General features: G+C 36.2%; 1 protein-coding gene across 2 annotated transcripts in view; it reads right to left on the reverse strand.

Moving 5' to 3' along the window:
- The window catches only part of S6kII (Ribosomal protein S6 kinase II), a 114,727-nt gene that overhangs the window by 88,183 nt on the left and 13,005 nt on the right, over positions 1-13,539 (reverse strand). Inside the window, exon 2 of one of the 2 annotated variants that reach the window (XM_083124079.1) lies at positions 8,918-8,961. The exons of the other annotated variant lie outside the window; for it this stretch is intronic. Within the exon in view, the coding sequence (XP_082980205.1) occupies positions 8,918-8,961 (44 nt within the window). The remainder of the gene's footprint in view (positions 1-8,917; positions 8,962-13,539) is intronic. 2 annotated transcript variants of the gene reach the window in all.

The raw sequence follows: 13,539 nt of genomic DNA on the forward strand, positions 1-13,539 counted from the left end.
GCAAAGTGCAATCCACGGTGTACTACATGTGGAAGCGATGTTACACCCTACAAATGCATATCTATATAGTGAGTCACGATCAAACTTATAAAGGTACGTAACCAATCTACTTGATTTTAACTGATTGGTACTGTTGTATCATTAAAAAAAATGCAAGAATAGTCACAGAAATGAATTTATGTATATCCAAAAACACATCTGAGCACAACTGAATTTTCGACAGCTTTCAGTTCTTTCTTGAACTGAATTTGGAATCAATTTCAGAAATGTTTAGAGTGAAGAAACATTCATTTCAAGAGTAACTGGGTTCACTAGGGTCAAATTCTGAGAACGAAGACTAGAATATTCAGAGTTTTAACTGAAAACAAAAAAGTGATGTTTAAAGGTATTTACATTAGGTGAGAAGAAAACTTGAGTGCCTCAATAATGCGTATTGTATTATTGGTTAGAAGGAATAATATGTAAAGCCAACTAAAAAAAAGTATACACTTTTTAGATTGTTATTATGCTTTAATGGTTGGTAAGAAAAGAATCCTTATAGCAAGCTTATGAGACAAAAAAATAAATACTGTGTTTTGGCATGTATAAGCTCACTGCACCTTATTTTTGAAACAGTTTTATTTGGGAATAAAAATAGCTTTCTTGCATTTTTGCTGAATGACGAAATCTGAAATGGAAGTACCGAGATATATGACAATGTTGCAATTCTTGAATTTACACCCACCACAATAACGTTACATGAGGACAGAACAAAAAGGCTTGAAGTGCAGATCTTCTCCATCATTGCTTGAGTTGACATGTCTTGAGACAGAGTGAAACATGTGCATCATCTGTCAGCGAAGACTCAAGCAAGAGTGACAGGGACAAAAATGAGTCACGTGATGGCAGTAAACAAATCTATAGTGTATATGAAGAATAAATGTTTTGACTTTAGAGTAATCTAAGATTACTGAAGAAGAAATTACTAAGAAATAGGGTAACCCATTTTCCCCTTCCAATTTAAGTTTTAAAATAGTGCAGCGGATACATACATAAATGTAGCAACTACGCTTTGATCAGCATTAACTGTATCAAATCATTTTTCACCTCTTACCTGAATGCACATAACTTTGCGAATTTTTTCTTCCAGTAAAAAGTGTGAATAGGTGCCAGATCTGTTTTCACCAAAATCAATTATAAAAAGGGGTTAATTTCCCCCATCTAATTGATTTGTGTTGGAAAGTTTCATGTAATTGAAACGGGATAAAAAAAATGCATTTCTAACTTCACAAAAATAATTAAATAAAACACAGTTGTAGCATTTCAGACACATATTAAAATCCTGAGGTTCAGCCTGAATCAGAACTAAACTATAACAATAATTTACTATTTACAAAATTTAAGTGAATACTACACAGCAATGCTAAATATATATATATATATATATACATACATCTTGTATCTGTATCAAAATATGTACTAAGCATACCAATCATATCTTTCCTTCACTTACAAGGAAACTTTCAAAGTAATCACTTGTTATCACTTAAACAATAATATAATATAATATATGCAAATATAGTAAGTAAAAGGTATTTTAAATCCTGAACATTCCAATCCAGTGAAGTCAAAGCTTACAGTCCAAAGTACACAAATGCAATGGTTAAGAAATGCCTTATACAGCTACGTAAAAATGTAATGCAATTTTATTCAAATATGTACATGTTCATATTAATAATTATGCAATCATTATAAAAATGAGCTGAGGCAGAGAAAAATTCAAGGTTCAACACATGTGTACATTTAAATGTTATAAAGTCACCAGGTCTGTTGTGTGTCTGTAAATTAAAAACTTTACAAATATTGCTAATTTTCAAAACCTTACAAGCTTGCATGAAAGTAATTTGCAACTAGTGTGAAAAACAATTCACCATATTCAAGCCTCAAAATGACAGGGATTGAAAAAATAAGGTTGATGAAGGAAACCGTTAGAAATTCTCATTTCATAATCTGTATTTGTTTATACGAGGGTCATTCAAAAAATAAGTTTCACTATGATGTAATATTTTTATTTGGTAATATATACATGCAAACTCTACACGTCTAGATAAGTACATACCTGTACTACTTTTCAAGATAATCGCCGTGCACATTGAGGCATTTGTCCCAACGCTGCACCGACTTATCAATGTCCTGTGCAAAAAAGTCCGGGCTCAGGCCTTGCAACACTCCTCCACAAGTCCTCATGGATGATGCTGTGAGCGGTTCCAAGGAAAATGTTTGTGTTGGCCACCTCACGAACCTTGATTCTTCTGTTCCACCAGATCAGTTCATCCACTTTCGCAATGTTCTCATCAGTGGAGCCAATTGAGGGACGACCGGATCGAACTTCATCAAAATTCCCTACTCTGTCTACGGTGAACATGTTGCACCACCTTCTGACCATCTGCACAGACATTACAGTGTCACCGTACACAGCAATGCCCATTCGTATCAAATCACTGCACGCACTTCTTCCTGACACCAGCTGTCCAATACACGTGCACCTGCCACGCTGCCCTCCTCTCTAATGGCACAAGCCTGGCATTTCACAATGTTCCGTTGTTTCCTTACCCTCTGCACATGCGCCTTCATGTCTGGGGGGAAATGCCTATCGTTCCTTGAAGGCAACAGATAGGGCTCATCAACCATGTGCATAGTGTCACTCAATTATTTTTGTAACTAGTTTTATGGCACAGGGAAACTTACTCATTGAACAACTCTCGTATACATACTGTAGACTGATAACACCAACTCTAAGAAGAACAACTTTCCTCTCAGAAGTCTTACTTTGATGCTATACGTTCATGCTGCACAGAGTTACGAAAGATTCATGGTTGACAATGACTTGCTGTTTTCATCAGACAACATACAGAAAGCAATAATTTGCTACACAAACAGTATCATGCCAGCACACACACATCTTCATAGAATCCCCCGCACCTTTACAAATTGAGTGTGTATCACTATCAACACACTTGTTGCTTCTGCACAATTGAAGGGGCTTGGGGGTAAAACATGGTGATATTTTTGTCATTATTGAGTTCCAAAGTAAAAAAGAGCCATCCTTAAATTTTCACGTGCAATAGCCTTGTCATGCAATTTGCATTGACCCATTGAACGCTTCTGAAATTGGTAAACACGACATGAGAACAATTTATCTACAGCATAGTTTCTAATAACCTCTATGCTTAATAAATTCAATAATGACCAATGCCCAATAATGTCACTTATACCCAAGCATTCATTCCAGTAGTAATAACAATCCAAAAGAAGCCTGAATTCCACAGAAAAATAAATGTTCTGAAAACTGTGACTCAACAAGGCATTAAGGGATCTTTGGATCACTGTGCTGCCAATTACTTCAGATTAATTAGTTCCTCAATTAATGAGAAATGACAGTGTTCACGTGCCCAAGGGTGTTCAATAGCAACAAGAAGTTGCAGTATAACTACAATGAACATTGTAAACTTACACAGAGATCTAAGTAGTGAAAATTGTTCCAGAAGTTCTCTTGGTTGTTCAATAGTAAAGCCAGCACAGCATGCAAAAAACACAGGTTTGATCCCTGGGTGAGCCACAGTTTTCACAAAACTTTTGATTGAATTAAATGATGTAGTTGTTTGCATAGTATGATATGTAAGTCCTGAGCTGTTGGTGGAAGAGTGTCATCTGGAAAAGCAGGAACTGAAGGTGGTGCCCGAGATGTTTGTGTTGATGCTGTAATTGAAATTGATCTCTTCCGTGGAAAAGTGCTGTTCTTGATTCTCAAATGAGGGTTGTGGAAGTTTCCGCTAGGTAAAAGCCACCGCAGGTGTTGCAGGCAAGGATGTAAATGAGATTGGAGTATGACACGTTCCGCAAGTTGTTGAGTGACAAGCCAAATGTGAAAAAAAGAGAAAATAGAAAACACTCTCCAAACAATAAGAAACTCTCATGTACGTATGTAATAAAGTTTGAAAGTTAAAGCTTGTGTCTTGTCACCTGCTGTGAAGTTACCACAGAAGGCCAATTACGTTTTAGTAGAAGAGCACGTCACTATTATCAAGTATGCAAGCTGTCATTAATCGGTGCAGTTCCACCCATCTGTTTTCACAGGTAACATAATTTATATTACTCTTTTCTAATGTCACCATGGAACTTTCCCTATTACAAATTAAAATTAAACCCTACTTTTGTAATCATACCCAAAAGCACACTAATAAAAAGTAAAACTCAAATTTAAAAAATTAACTATAAATTCCACGTACCAATCAAATATTAACAACACTTGAATAATTCTAATATTGCATATGCAGAATGCAAGATAATTCAAATGAACATTGAAAAATGAAAAAAGGAGCAGATGTCAAAGGCAGCGTAATTTCTCTCCAATGTGCTCCCCAATTAGAGCTTCTGTGGCAGGGAGATGAAGTACTGAACAAAGTACAGAGGCACAGAATATGCTGCTGATGTTCTTTTGTTCATTCTATGTTTCGCAGATGTTGATCAAGAAAGTATGAAGTTGTCAAAAGTGTTCCCAAAAATAGCATGTTGTGATTAAATCTATCTGTATGAGTAGAAACATAGTGTTTATTGTATGAATGTGTCATTTTTTGACAGTCCTGAGGGGGGATGTTAATCATTAAGGGCAAGTTTCTTTCAAAGTACAATTAAAACCTAGGTTGGCATATATATAGCTAGGTAAAGGTAAAGTTCACTTTGCACCATGCCATGAGGCATATATAGGGGGATGTGGGGGTAGGGTCCCACACATTCTATCGATCTCTGCAATTATGTAGGTCATGTGATCAGCACTATGCTCCAGCCATCTTTACCACAAGGTGCACATTTTATTGAGACTGTCACAAGGCTTGAAAAATTCCGACCTTAGACATCCATGTGCAAATCGAACCAGTCTCTCCCACGTGGCAGTCAGATGCCCCACCGACTAGACACAATTGCAATTTTGAGATTTTCCATATGCAGTTAGCTTCTCAACTGGAGATTGAGTGGCAGTTAACTTAATTTGTGCTTTATCCCGTGATCAGCAAGATAACTGGCAGTTGTGAACAAACATGGCAGTCTCATTGAAACATTGATCTCCACCAGACAATTTTTCAGTCGGATTGAGCAAGAAATTATTCACTAAAAAGTTACGTAAAATTAAACTTGTATTGCTTGGCAGTGTTCAACTGATGTGCAACAACAAATAAAACAAAGGGCAATACAGCAACTGTTCTTTTTGCAAGCTTCGTGGGACCATTTCACTTAAAAAAAATAGTGCATTTCGTTAGCTGTTGTGGAATGCACATGTTCTGTACTGTCTTGATTGGTGTGGATCTGTGATCAGCGTAACATGTTACGAACCCAGAGGTTGAACCTTTAGTGAGGCATTGTGTTTCCCCCTTCAATTCATCAATCAACCTCATCATCCTAATTAAACTAAGTAGAAAGGGAACTTAAAAAATAATAATAAATAGAAAATCTCTTGAATCGTGCACAAAAAATTTGAGGATTATACATAATTAGGGCCCAGGACTTTATGTTATAACATATTTTTTATTTGGCATTGGATCGAATACTGGGGTGAGATCTTTACTTATCTGATGAAAATCAGCTGAAACAGACAAACTTAATAAGCCATATTTTGACATATTTTACCAATTTAGCATTTTTACAACTTATTTCTGTATAATTTCGTAATTGTTTTGCACATAATCGGTTATTTTATAATTTATTCTTCATACCTTTAGTGCAACAGATAGTTTATATATCGATGGCAGGATAAGGAAATTACGGACAAAGAAATTAAAAGCAGATGCAGTCTTTTCTTACCAACTAGTACAGAACTGTAATAACCCCCCTTTTTTTATCCCACCAACAATTGATAGCCATGCGAACATTATTGAGGAAAAATGTTCTCCGTTACACTTGTACAGGCATAGGAATCACCGTGAACAAGTTTCAATTGTTATAATTTCTTTACAGTTTTTCTACTTCTCACAACGATTAGTCAAAAGTAAAAATAACAATCAGTACATTACAGGCCTCTACTCTATCGGCAATCGAGTATGGGAGTTTCAAGATAACATGTTGTTTGAGCCACGCATGTATTAAGTGTGTATACTCTGTCCTGGCTATCTCTTGGGCAGGCGAACGAAAACAAGTCTCTGCCAAGTAGCAATGCGAGACGGCTCCACCAATTTACACGTGAGAGGGAACAGGATTGCATGGAGGTGGGAAGGCGACAGTAGTTACCAGCATTCACAGCAGTGTGTACTGCCTCGCTCTTTGTAAGTCCATTGTGGAACGGAAACGTATTTAGTGTAACTTGTTCTGGAAAAAAAATGTGGGCTATTTTTCAAATTATATATATTCAAAATCGCTCCTAAAATGTTGTGCTTGCGTATTGATTGCTGCCACAAAATGATGCGTTGTGCAACGAAAATAATATTAAGTATAACATGTTCTGACCAAAATGTTGTAGGCTGTTTTTCAGATTTTATAGTTAAAATCTGCCTAAAAAAGTTGCGTTTGTGTACTGTACCAGAGCTGTAAAGGTGTAAAGCTGACATAATAGTTAATGAAACTTAGAATAATTGCAGTGAACCTCACGATATTTTCAGTATTTTCCCACTACATTATTCGGCTGAAGGGATTCTGACTGTCTGTACAATGAGAAATTCGGAAGTGCTGTTGTGCATATTTTTAGCTTACTGGGAATATTTCTGCATTTTTCTGACATATTTTTCACTTTTTATGACATTTTCAATTTTTTATAACATAATTATATACATATTTTACAGGACAAATAGTCCAAGGCCCTATACATAACAATTTTCACCGTACAGCCATTTAAGGCAATTAATGAACCTTGAATATTTCTCTAAATATAATAAAATATGGAAGATCCCTAGTATTGCAAGCATCACCACAACATACTCAGGTAGTGCTTCATACAGCAAAGCATGGAAACATACCAAGCAAATAAATCAGGTTAGTAATGAAATAGCAGACAGTTAACACTTGGTACCATGCACATATGCAAGAAAGGGTATCACTATTATATTCCGAACTATAATCTACTCCATATTAAGGGGGTTAAAGGTTCTCATATGCCAAGCAGTAGAACACCACAGCAAATGATATCAAACATTAACACAGAAAGAAGTCTACACCACAAAATAGGTTGGGATTGAGAGCACCTCTCCTCTCCTAATCTACATCAGAGTAAATAAAGGGGGTACATAGTCTTCCAAATAATGTATAATAATTTCTACATAAAATATTCATTACTAGATCTTGATTACTTTTTTCTGCTAGATATAAAGCAAATTCAAACATGACATCAACATAATGGTGATTCTATGAAGAACCTGCGTTCCAAACAGTTGTATGACTTGTGTCATTATACACCCATGTATGCATTTGGCAAGCAACAATCAATTTCACACGAAACCTGATAATTTACTACTCTTTTAACTTATTGATGTTTGACAAAGTTCACGAATGTTCCATCATGTGCTTGTTAGCACTTCACAAAAACCGCAAAATGCTTTGGTGACATTAGCATATTAATGTTATTGTTGACCAGTGTCAGTCTGATCTGAATGGCATCTATAATTTGCCTATGTGTGTTTTGATGACACTTGCAGAGCTTGAATTAAGAGCAGAAAGCAAACATTAAAATTCTTGACAAACTTGGCAAGAATTGAAGTAAAATCAAGTGAGATCTTAGTGCAAGTGTATGAGAACAATGCTGTGATGAAAGCAACAGTTTGCAAGAGGATAAAACATTTTTCTGAGGGAAGATTGGTTGATTTGGTGTTTCAAGTCCACTTTATGCACAGTAAGGCTAATCGAGTATCAAACCCAGGACACCTTGATTACAAGGTGTTCTGAGGGAAGAAAAGGCATCACTGACGATGAGTGGTCAGGATGACCATCAATGAGAAGAACTGAAAAAAAAATCAAAGGTTTATCGAATTATACGTGAAAATCATCAGCTGACTGTCAGGGCATAACAGAGCAAGTAATATCAACATAGAAACAGTTAGCAAAATATTAACTGAAGATCTTGACATGAGGAAAGTATGTGAAAATAAGATCCCAAAGGAGTTCAATACATCTGCTCCTGTCATACTGTATGTGAAGAAGTTTCTGGCTAGTAAAAAAAAATAGATGTGTTGGAATACCCTCCTTAATCACAGGACCCAACAACCAATGAATTTTTTTGATGCTAAAGATAACATTGAAAGGAAGACATATTGATGAGATGATGACAATAGAGTAATATGACAGCAGCTATGAAGTCATTCTGCAAACCCATTTCCTAACGTACTTTGAAGCAACTGCAATGCTATTAAGCATAGACTATGTAGTAATTTCACTGCAATTATTCTCAGGCAAAAGATCCATGTAACCAAAATATTATAAATAAGTACTGTCATTTCTTTGGTAACTTAAATTATAATTTAAGCCACTAAAGAAACAAAAGTTCTTATTTCCAATGTTGTTGAACCTCATAACTTGTGGAAAACATTAATTGTGGAGAGTTAAATTGGAATCAGACAACTGTTGCAATGTTTTGACTCTAAATTCTTAACAGAAAAAATGTTAGAAATAAATTAATCTCACATTACTTGACTAGTTGCCAATTCTAAAAATCAAACTTATAGGAGAAATTTAACCTTATTTAATCGTATATCTGGTCATTTATAAAGCTTTTACTGAACAATATCTCAATGAATTTGGAACTTACAATAAAAATACAGTAAACTATGGCACAATGTCCCAATATAACTATTTATACATTATTAGGAAGACCATCATTTCCTGAATTAAAATATATTTGATTCTGCAAGAAATGAGGAAAGGATAGAAGAGAGGTACCCACAAATCATTTCAATGTACCTACAGAGTAAATCCTTAGTCCAGAAATGGACCTGGACACTCCATTAGCTGAAAGCAAGGAAGAAAAAATATTTTAAAATGGCTATTTACTAATTGACCAAAAACAAGAACACTGCACCAAACTAAAATAAACACTGCTTATTTATTTAATGAAAAGAAAGAACTGTTAACCATATAAAACTGGCAGACCACAATGCTAATTTAAATTGCTTTAATTATGATATAAAATGCAACACTAACTACATACACACCTATCACATCACATAATGCTCGCTGCACCTAGTCTAAATTGCTAACTGTAAAACAAATATATATCAGCATGTTAGGTAGACAAACTACACCTGCCATGTGCTAAATATAAGTCAGTGAACTAAAATTACACCTTTCACATGTAGAGTGGGAAGGATAAATATTGCAAGGCAAACTGTCCATCTGCACGTCCAGTCACATAGTTTTACACAACACAAAGTTCAAAATTTGAAGGAAGCACTGCAAAAGCAGTTGATAAACTCTCCATAATTCCATTCCTTAGAAAATAGATATAAATATATAAAAATAGAACAAAAGAGTGATGGTCAATCTGCCTGGTAATACTTATGCATTCAATGGTACACAATGCAGGGTGTCTTGAAGTAGGTAATTTCCTTTCAGATCTACCATGTCCAGAAATAATCATTTCGGATTCTTTAAGATACAAAAACCTTGACATGATGCCATGAATGGTTACCATGAATAACTCACACAATTCCGTTTCCAATCTAACATTGGGCAGTGCATTATAGAGTGGAAAAGTACACACTGCTGTTATAGGCATGTTGAGGCAAATCAACTTTTCATAAAGTATAGTTCACACCATATCCCAATGTACTCCCAAAGGTGATGTTCACTGTTTTGGCACTTACCTTACTTCCTCGAGTTTTCATCGCATCAAGTGGCTTTCTCAAGAGGCTGGGCAAGATTTTGGATAAAACTTGATAAATGTTACATTGTTAGAAGGTTAAAAAATAAAAAATAAGTAGGCAGACAAGTTGAAATCAGTAGGTGGCTGTAATCTTCCAACAATCTACCTTTTGAATCAAATTAATCTTATCCACCCTCCTGAAGAACTCACATGATGTGGGGAAAGCTTAAAGAAGTGGGAGGGAGCATGCCAAAACAGCCAGAATTACCTTTGCGAGGACAACTTTTGTAGTGCACAGCCTAAATCAATGGGGGATGAGCATGTGTTTCAGGTCACTACAGGAGATAGATAGGTGCATTATCTTGCACTAAGTTTTGTTTTTCCATGGTTTGTTAATATTGAATAGACCCTTTATTTTGGATAAAGGCCATCATCTGCCCCATGAATGCTGTCTATTTTGAGTAATTTGCATAATTCAAACCACCTAGACTGCAGCCCACTTAATTTTTGACAAGCAATAATGACAATAAAATTAATGAATCCTCCGATACTGTAGAACAATCCTCAAGTCTCACACATATCTAAACTCTGATGTTGGCAATCACATTGTAATAAAAATAATGTAAAAGGAAAGTTTCCTGTGTACATAGCACTCTGCCATGAAGGCACATTTAGGAGATGTGGGGGTAGGGCCCCACACATTCTTGATCTTTGCCATTTTGGAGGTGACTGAATCAGCACAATGCTTCAGCCACCTTTACCCACCAGGGTTGCCCCAGGTACCCATTGGTTTGATGCTGGGTGAGCTCCAGAGCCACTTTATGCAGGGACCAGGCCAGAAAAACTATCATCCACCCTGGGAATCGAACCCAGGTCTCCCACATGGCAGTCAGATGCCCTACTGACTAGACCACCGCAGAAGGCATTTCCTTGTTAACATGCAGCTTCAAAGGCAGACCTGGATAAGGTCTTGAACCTTTCATCACTGCTGTAATCTGGAATTATCCACTACACTATGCAGAAATGCATGACTTCATTCTCTACAGCACTAGGGTATCAAGCCACTGCATTGAGTATTTAGGATAATATACTACAAAAATAGACATCCTAGGTTCAAATCATAGACATTTCTCAGTCCTTGTTACTTTATCACCTCATCAATCACTCTCATCTTCATGATCAACTTACAGAGGCAGATAAAGTTGCATAAAATATGAATACGTAGCAAATGGTGGTTAAGTCAATATATCCTAATCAAGCCATGGGGTGCTCTGGGATACAGATACATTGCACCATAATGAGCAACTCAGACAGAAGTCTCTGCACTTGAAAGAGGTCTTCATACGTAGGTTTGAACCTGTTCGTTGGCAAAAATTATCATTACAAACTTGTGTTTGAATTAACTATTGAAAAAATACTCATATTTTTCCCCTTGTTGTGTGATTCCTTTTGTGCACTAAAAAAAATGCATTAGGAACTTACATTAATGCTGGCTTACACAAACTTTTAAGCGATACATAATATTTATGTTAGTTTACCATCACAATAAATATTACATGCCACAAACTTAACACTTAAACTCACATTAAAGTGATGCTTTGGGAATTTTCTACTTGGTTGATTGATCGACTGTCCACTTTATGCACAGTAAGGGTAATCGGGACTGAACCTACAGTTTAAAGTGAGATCCGAACCACTATGTGCCTCCACCGGGTATCGAACCCAGGACCCCTTGATTACAAGGTGACGATGCTAGCTAGCACTGTGCCATCAGGGAGGAAAACGTTCTACTTAGATCTTGTCATCAAAAGGTTAGGTTAAGAATGCCATTATCAAACCTCACAAAATATTCACAATAGCTCAATCTTTGCTCATGTTTGATACATGTTAATTTCGGCACACAACTGATCTTCACTTCTTTGTAGCATAGCATCAAATGTAGATGCATGATTGATAGAATTAACTTAGAAAAAAATGAGTGAATATTTTGATTACATTTGCCACAATAATATTTATGGAGATTTCACACCAAAGTTGTTGAGACATATGTCATACTGATACTGTGTGAAATGTTGATATTGATTGGTTCATTTCCAAGTTAGGCTTCACTTGATATATCAGGGTGAAATCTCCCTTGGGAGACTTATGTTTGTAATCTATACTACTGTGCACATCATAATTCAATAATACAGTGGTCAAGTAGCAAGTGTAGCAGCAGCTGACGTGCTGGGCAGTGAGAGCACATCTGACCAGGGCCGTAACTATAATGGATTTTCCTCACTTTTTGTTAGGCTGGCCGGCTACAGACAGCCGGCTGTACACACATAGAAAGTGATATAAAATTCTTTTGTCAAGATCAATGGTCACTGAACTTCGCAAGGAACCTAAAAAAATGGTTAAAACATTTCTAAACCTTTATTTCAATCATACATAGTATCAGAAGTTCCTCTAAACATAAGATGAAGGACATGAATAATGTGAAGCTCATCTTCTCGTGATACAATATAGTTCATTGACTTCCAGTTATCCTGGTGTGTGTTTCATGTAACTTAGGCCCATATTCATAGTTAACTCTCAAGACAGAGACAGAAAAATCAAGTTTAACAAAGTATTTTGATGCTTTTGCATAAATGATAATATTGTAATTAATCATTAACCTTAATTGTTTAAAGATTAAATAATGTATTTCACCGTATCTATTTTATTTGTTATTTTGTAATATTCCTCTCTAGCATTTAGGAAAACAAACACATCTTTAACCTTTTGATTACAGAGCCCATTTTGCCAAGTAAGCATGATGTTACCGGGCCAATTTTTAGCAAAATGCAGAGTTTAATTTAGATGACTGTAGATCGGAGGCTAATTGCCCTAGATAGACGAATGAAGTACCATTATACGCATAATGAACCATAGATTCGGACTACATACAATTTATGCACATTGAATGTATGTATGGATGTGGGGGGAGGGGAGGAACCAGAAAATTCCAAAATTTCTGAAAAAAAATGCCCCTCATTGGACAACAAAGTACAGGACATTCTCAAAATACACATGGAAATGATTGCATGCATGTCAGGAACAAGAAAATAATTGCACTATTATCATATGAGCAATAGAACATGACTTGTAACCCCCAAACGACATGTCTGTGTGCCACTGACTCAGTGCACCACTGAAACTTGTCAATGCACAGCCATTTTCTACAAGAACTTTTCGCTGCACAACCACGATTGTGAGTGACTCAGAACTCCTTAGAAGTGTGTTATCAGTCTATGTTTGGATATTGCCGGTCACATTGCAGTCACGTAACGAACACCTGTATTTGGGTATAATGATTTCTCTTTCCACCTACACTCTGATCCTTTGTTACACGCCAACTTCCTCCACCCCTTACTCACCCCCTTTGCCAAAACTGAAAGTACTTGCCAACCTCCTGCTACTGACCAGCGACCTATTCCCAAATCGAGTTCAAGTGCATTATTGTAGTGGAACAAAATTCCGACCTTTTGTTTGTCGCAATGCTTTTTTTGGTTCAAAAAAAGCCGACAAAAGAAGCTGCCATTTTCCCACCTTTTTTTTGGAACACCAATTAATGCAAGACCGAGGGTTTACCGGTAAGTATCTCAATCGAGGAACCTGGTAAACAAGAGGTTAATCATAATAAAGAGAATTACACCCCATATGCTAAAATTAGGCATTTCTTTTTGTATTAATACCACTATCAT

The sequence above is a fragment of the Lepisma saccharinum genome, chromosome 6, assembly GCF_977018435.1.
Source record: "Lepisma saccharinum chromosome 6, izLepSacc3.1, whole genome shotgun sequence".
NCBI lineage: Eukaryota > Metazoa > Arthropoda > Insecta > Zygentoma > Lepismatidae > Lepisma > Lepisma saccharinum.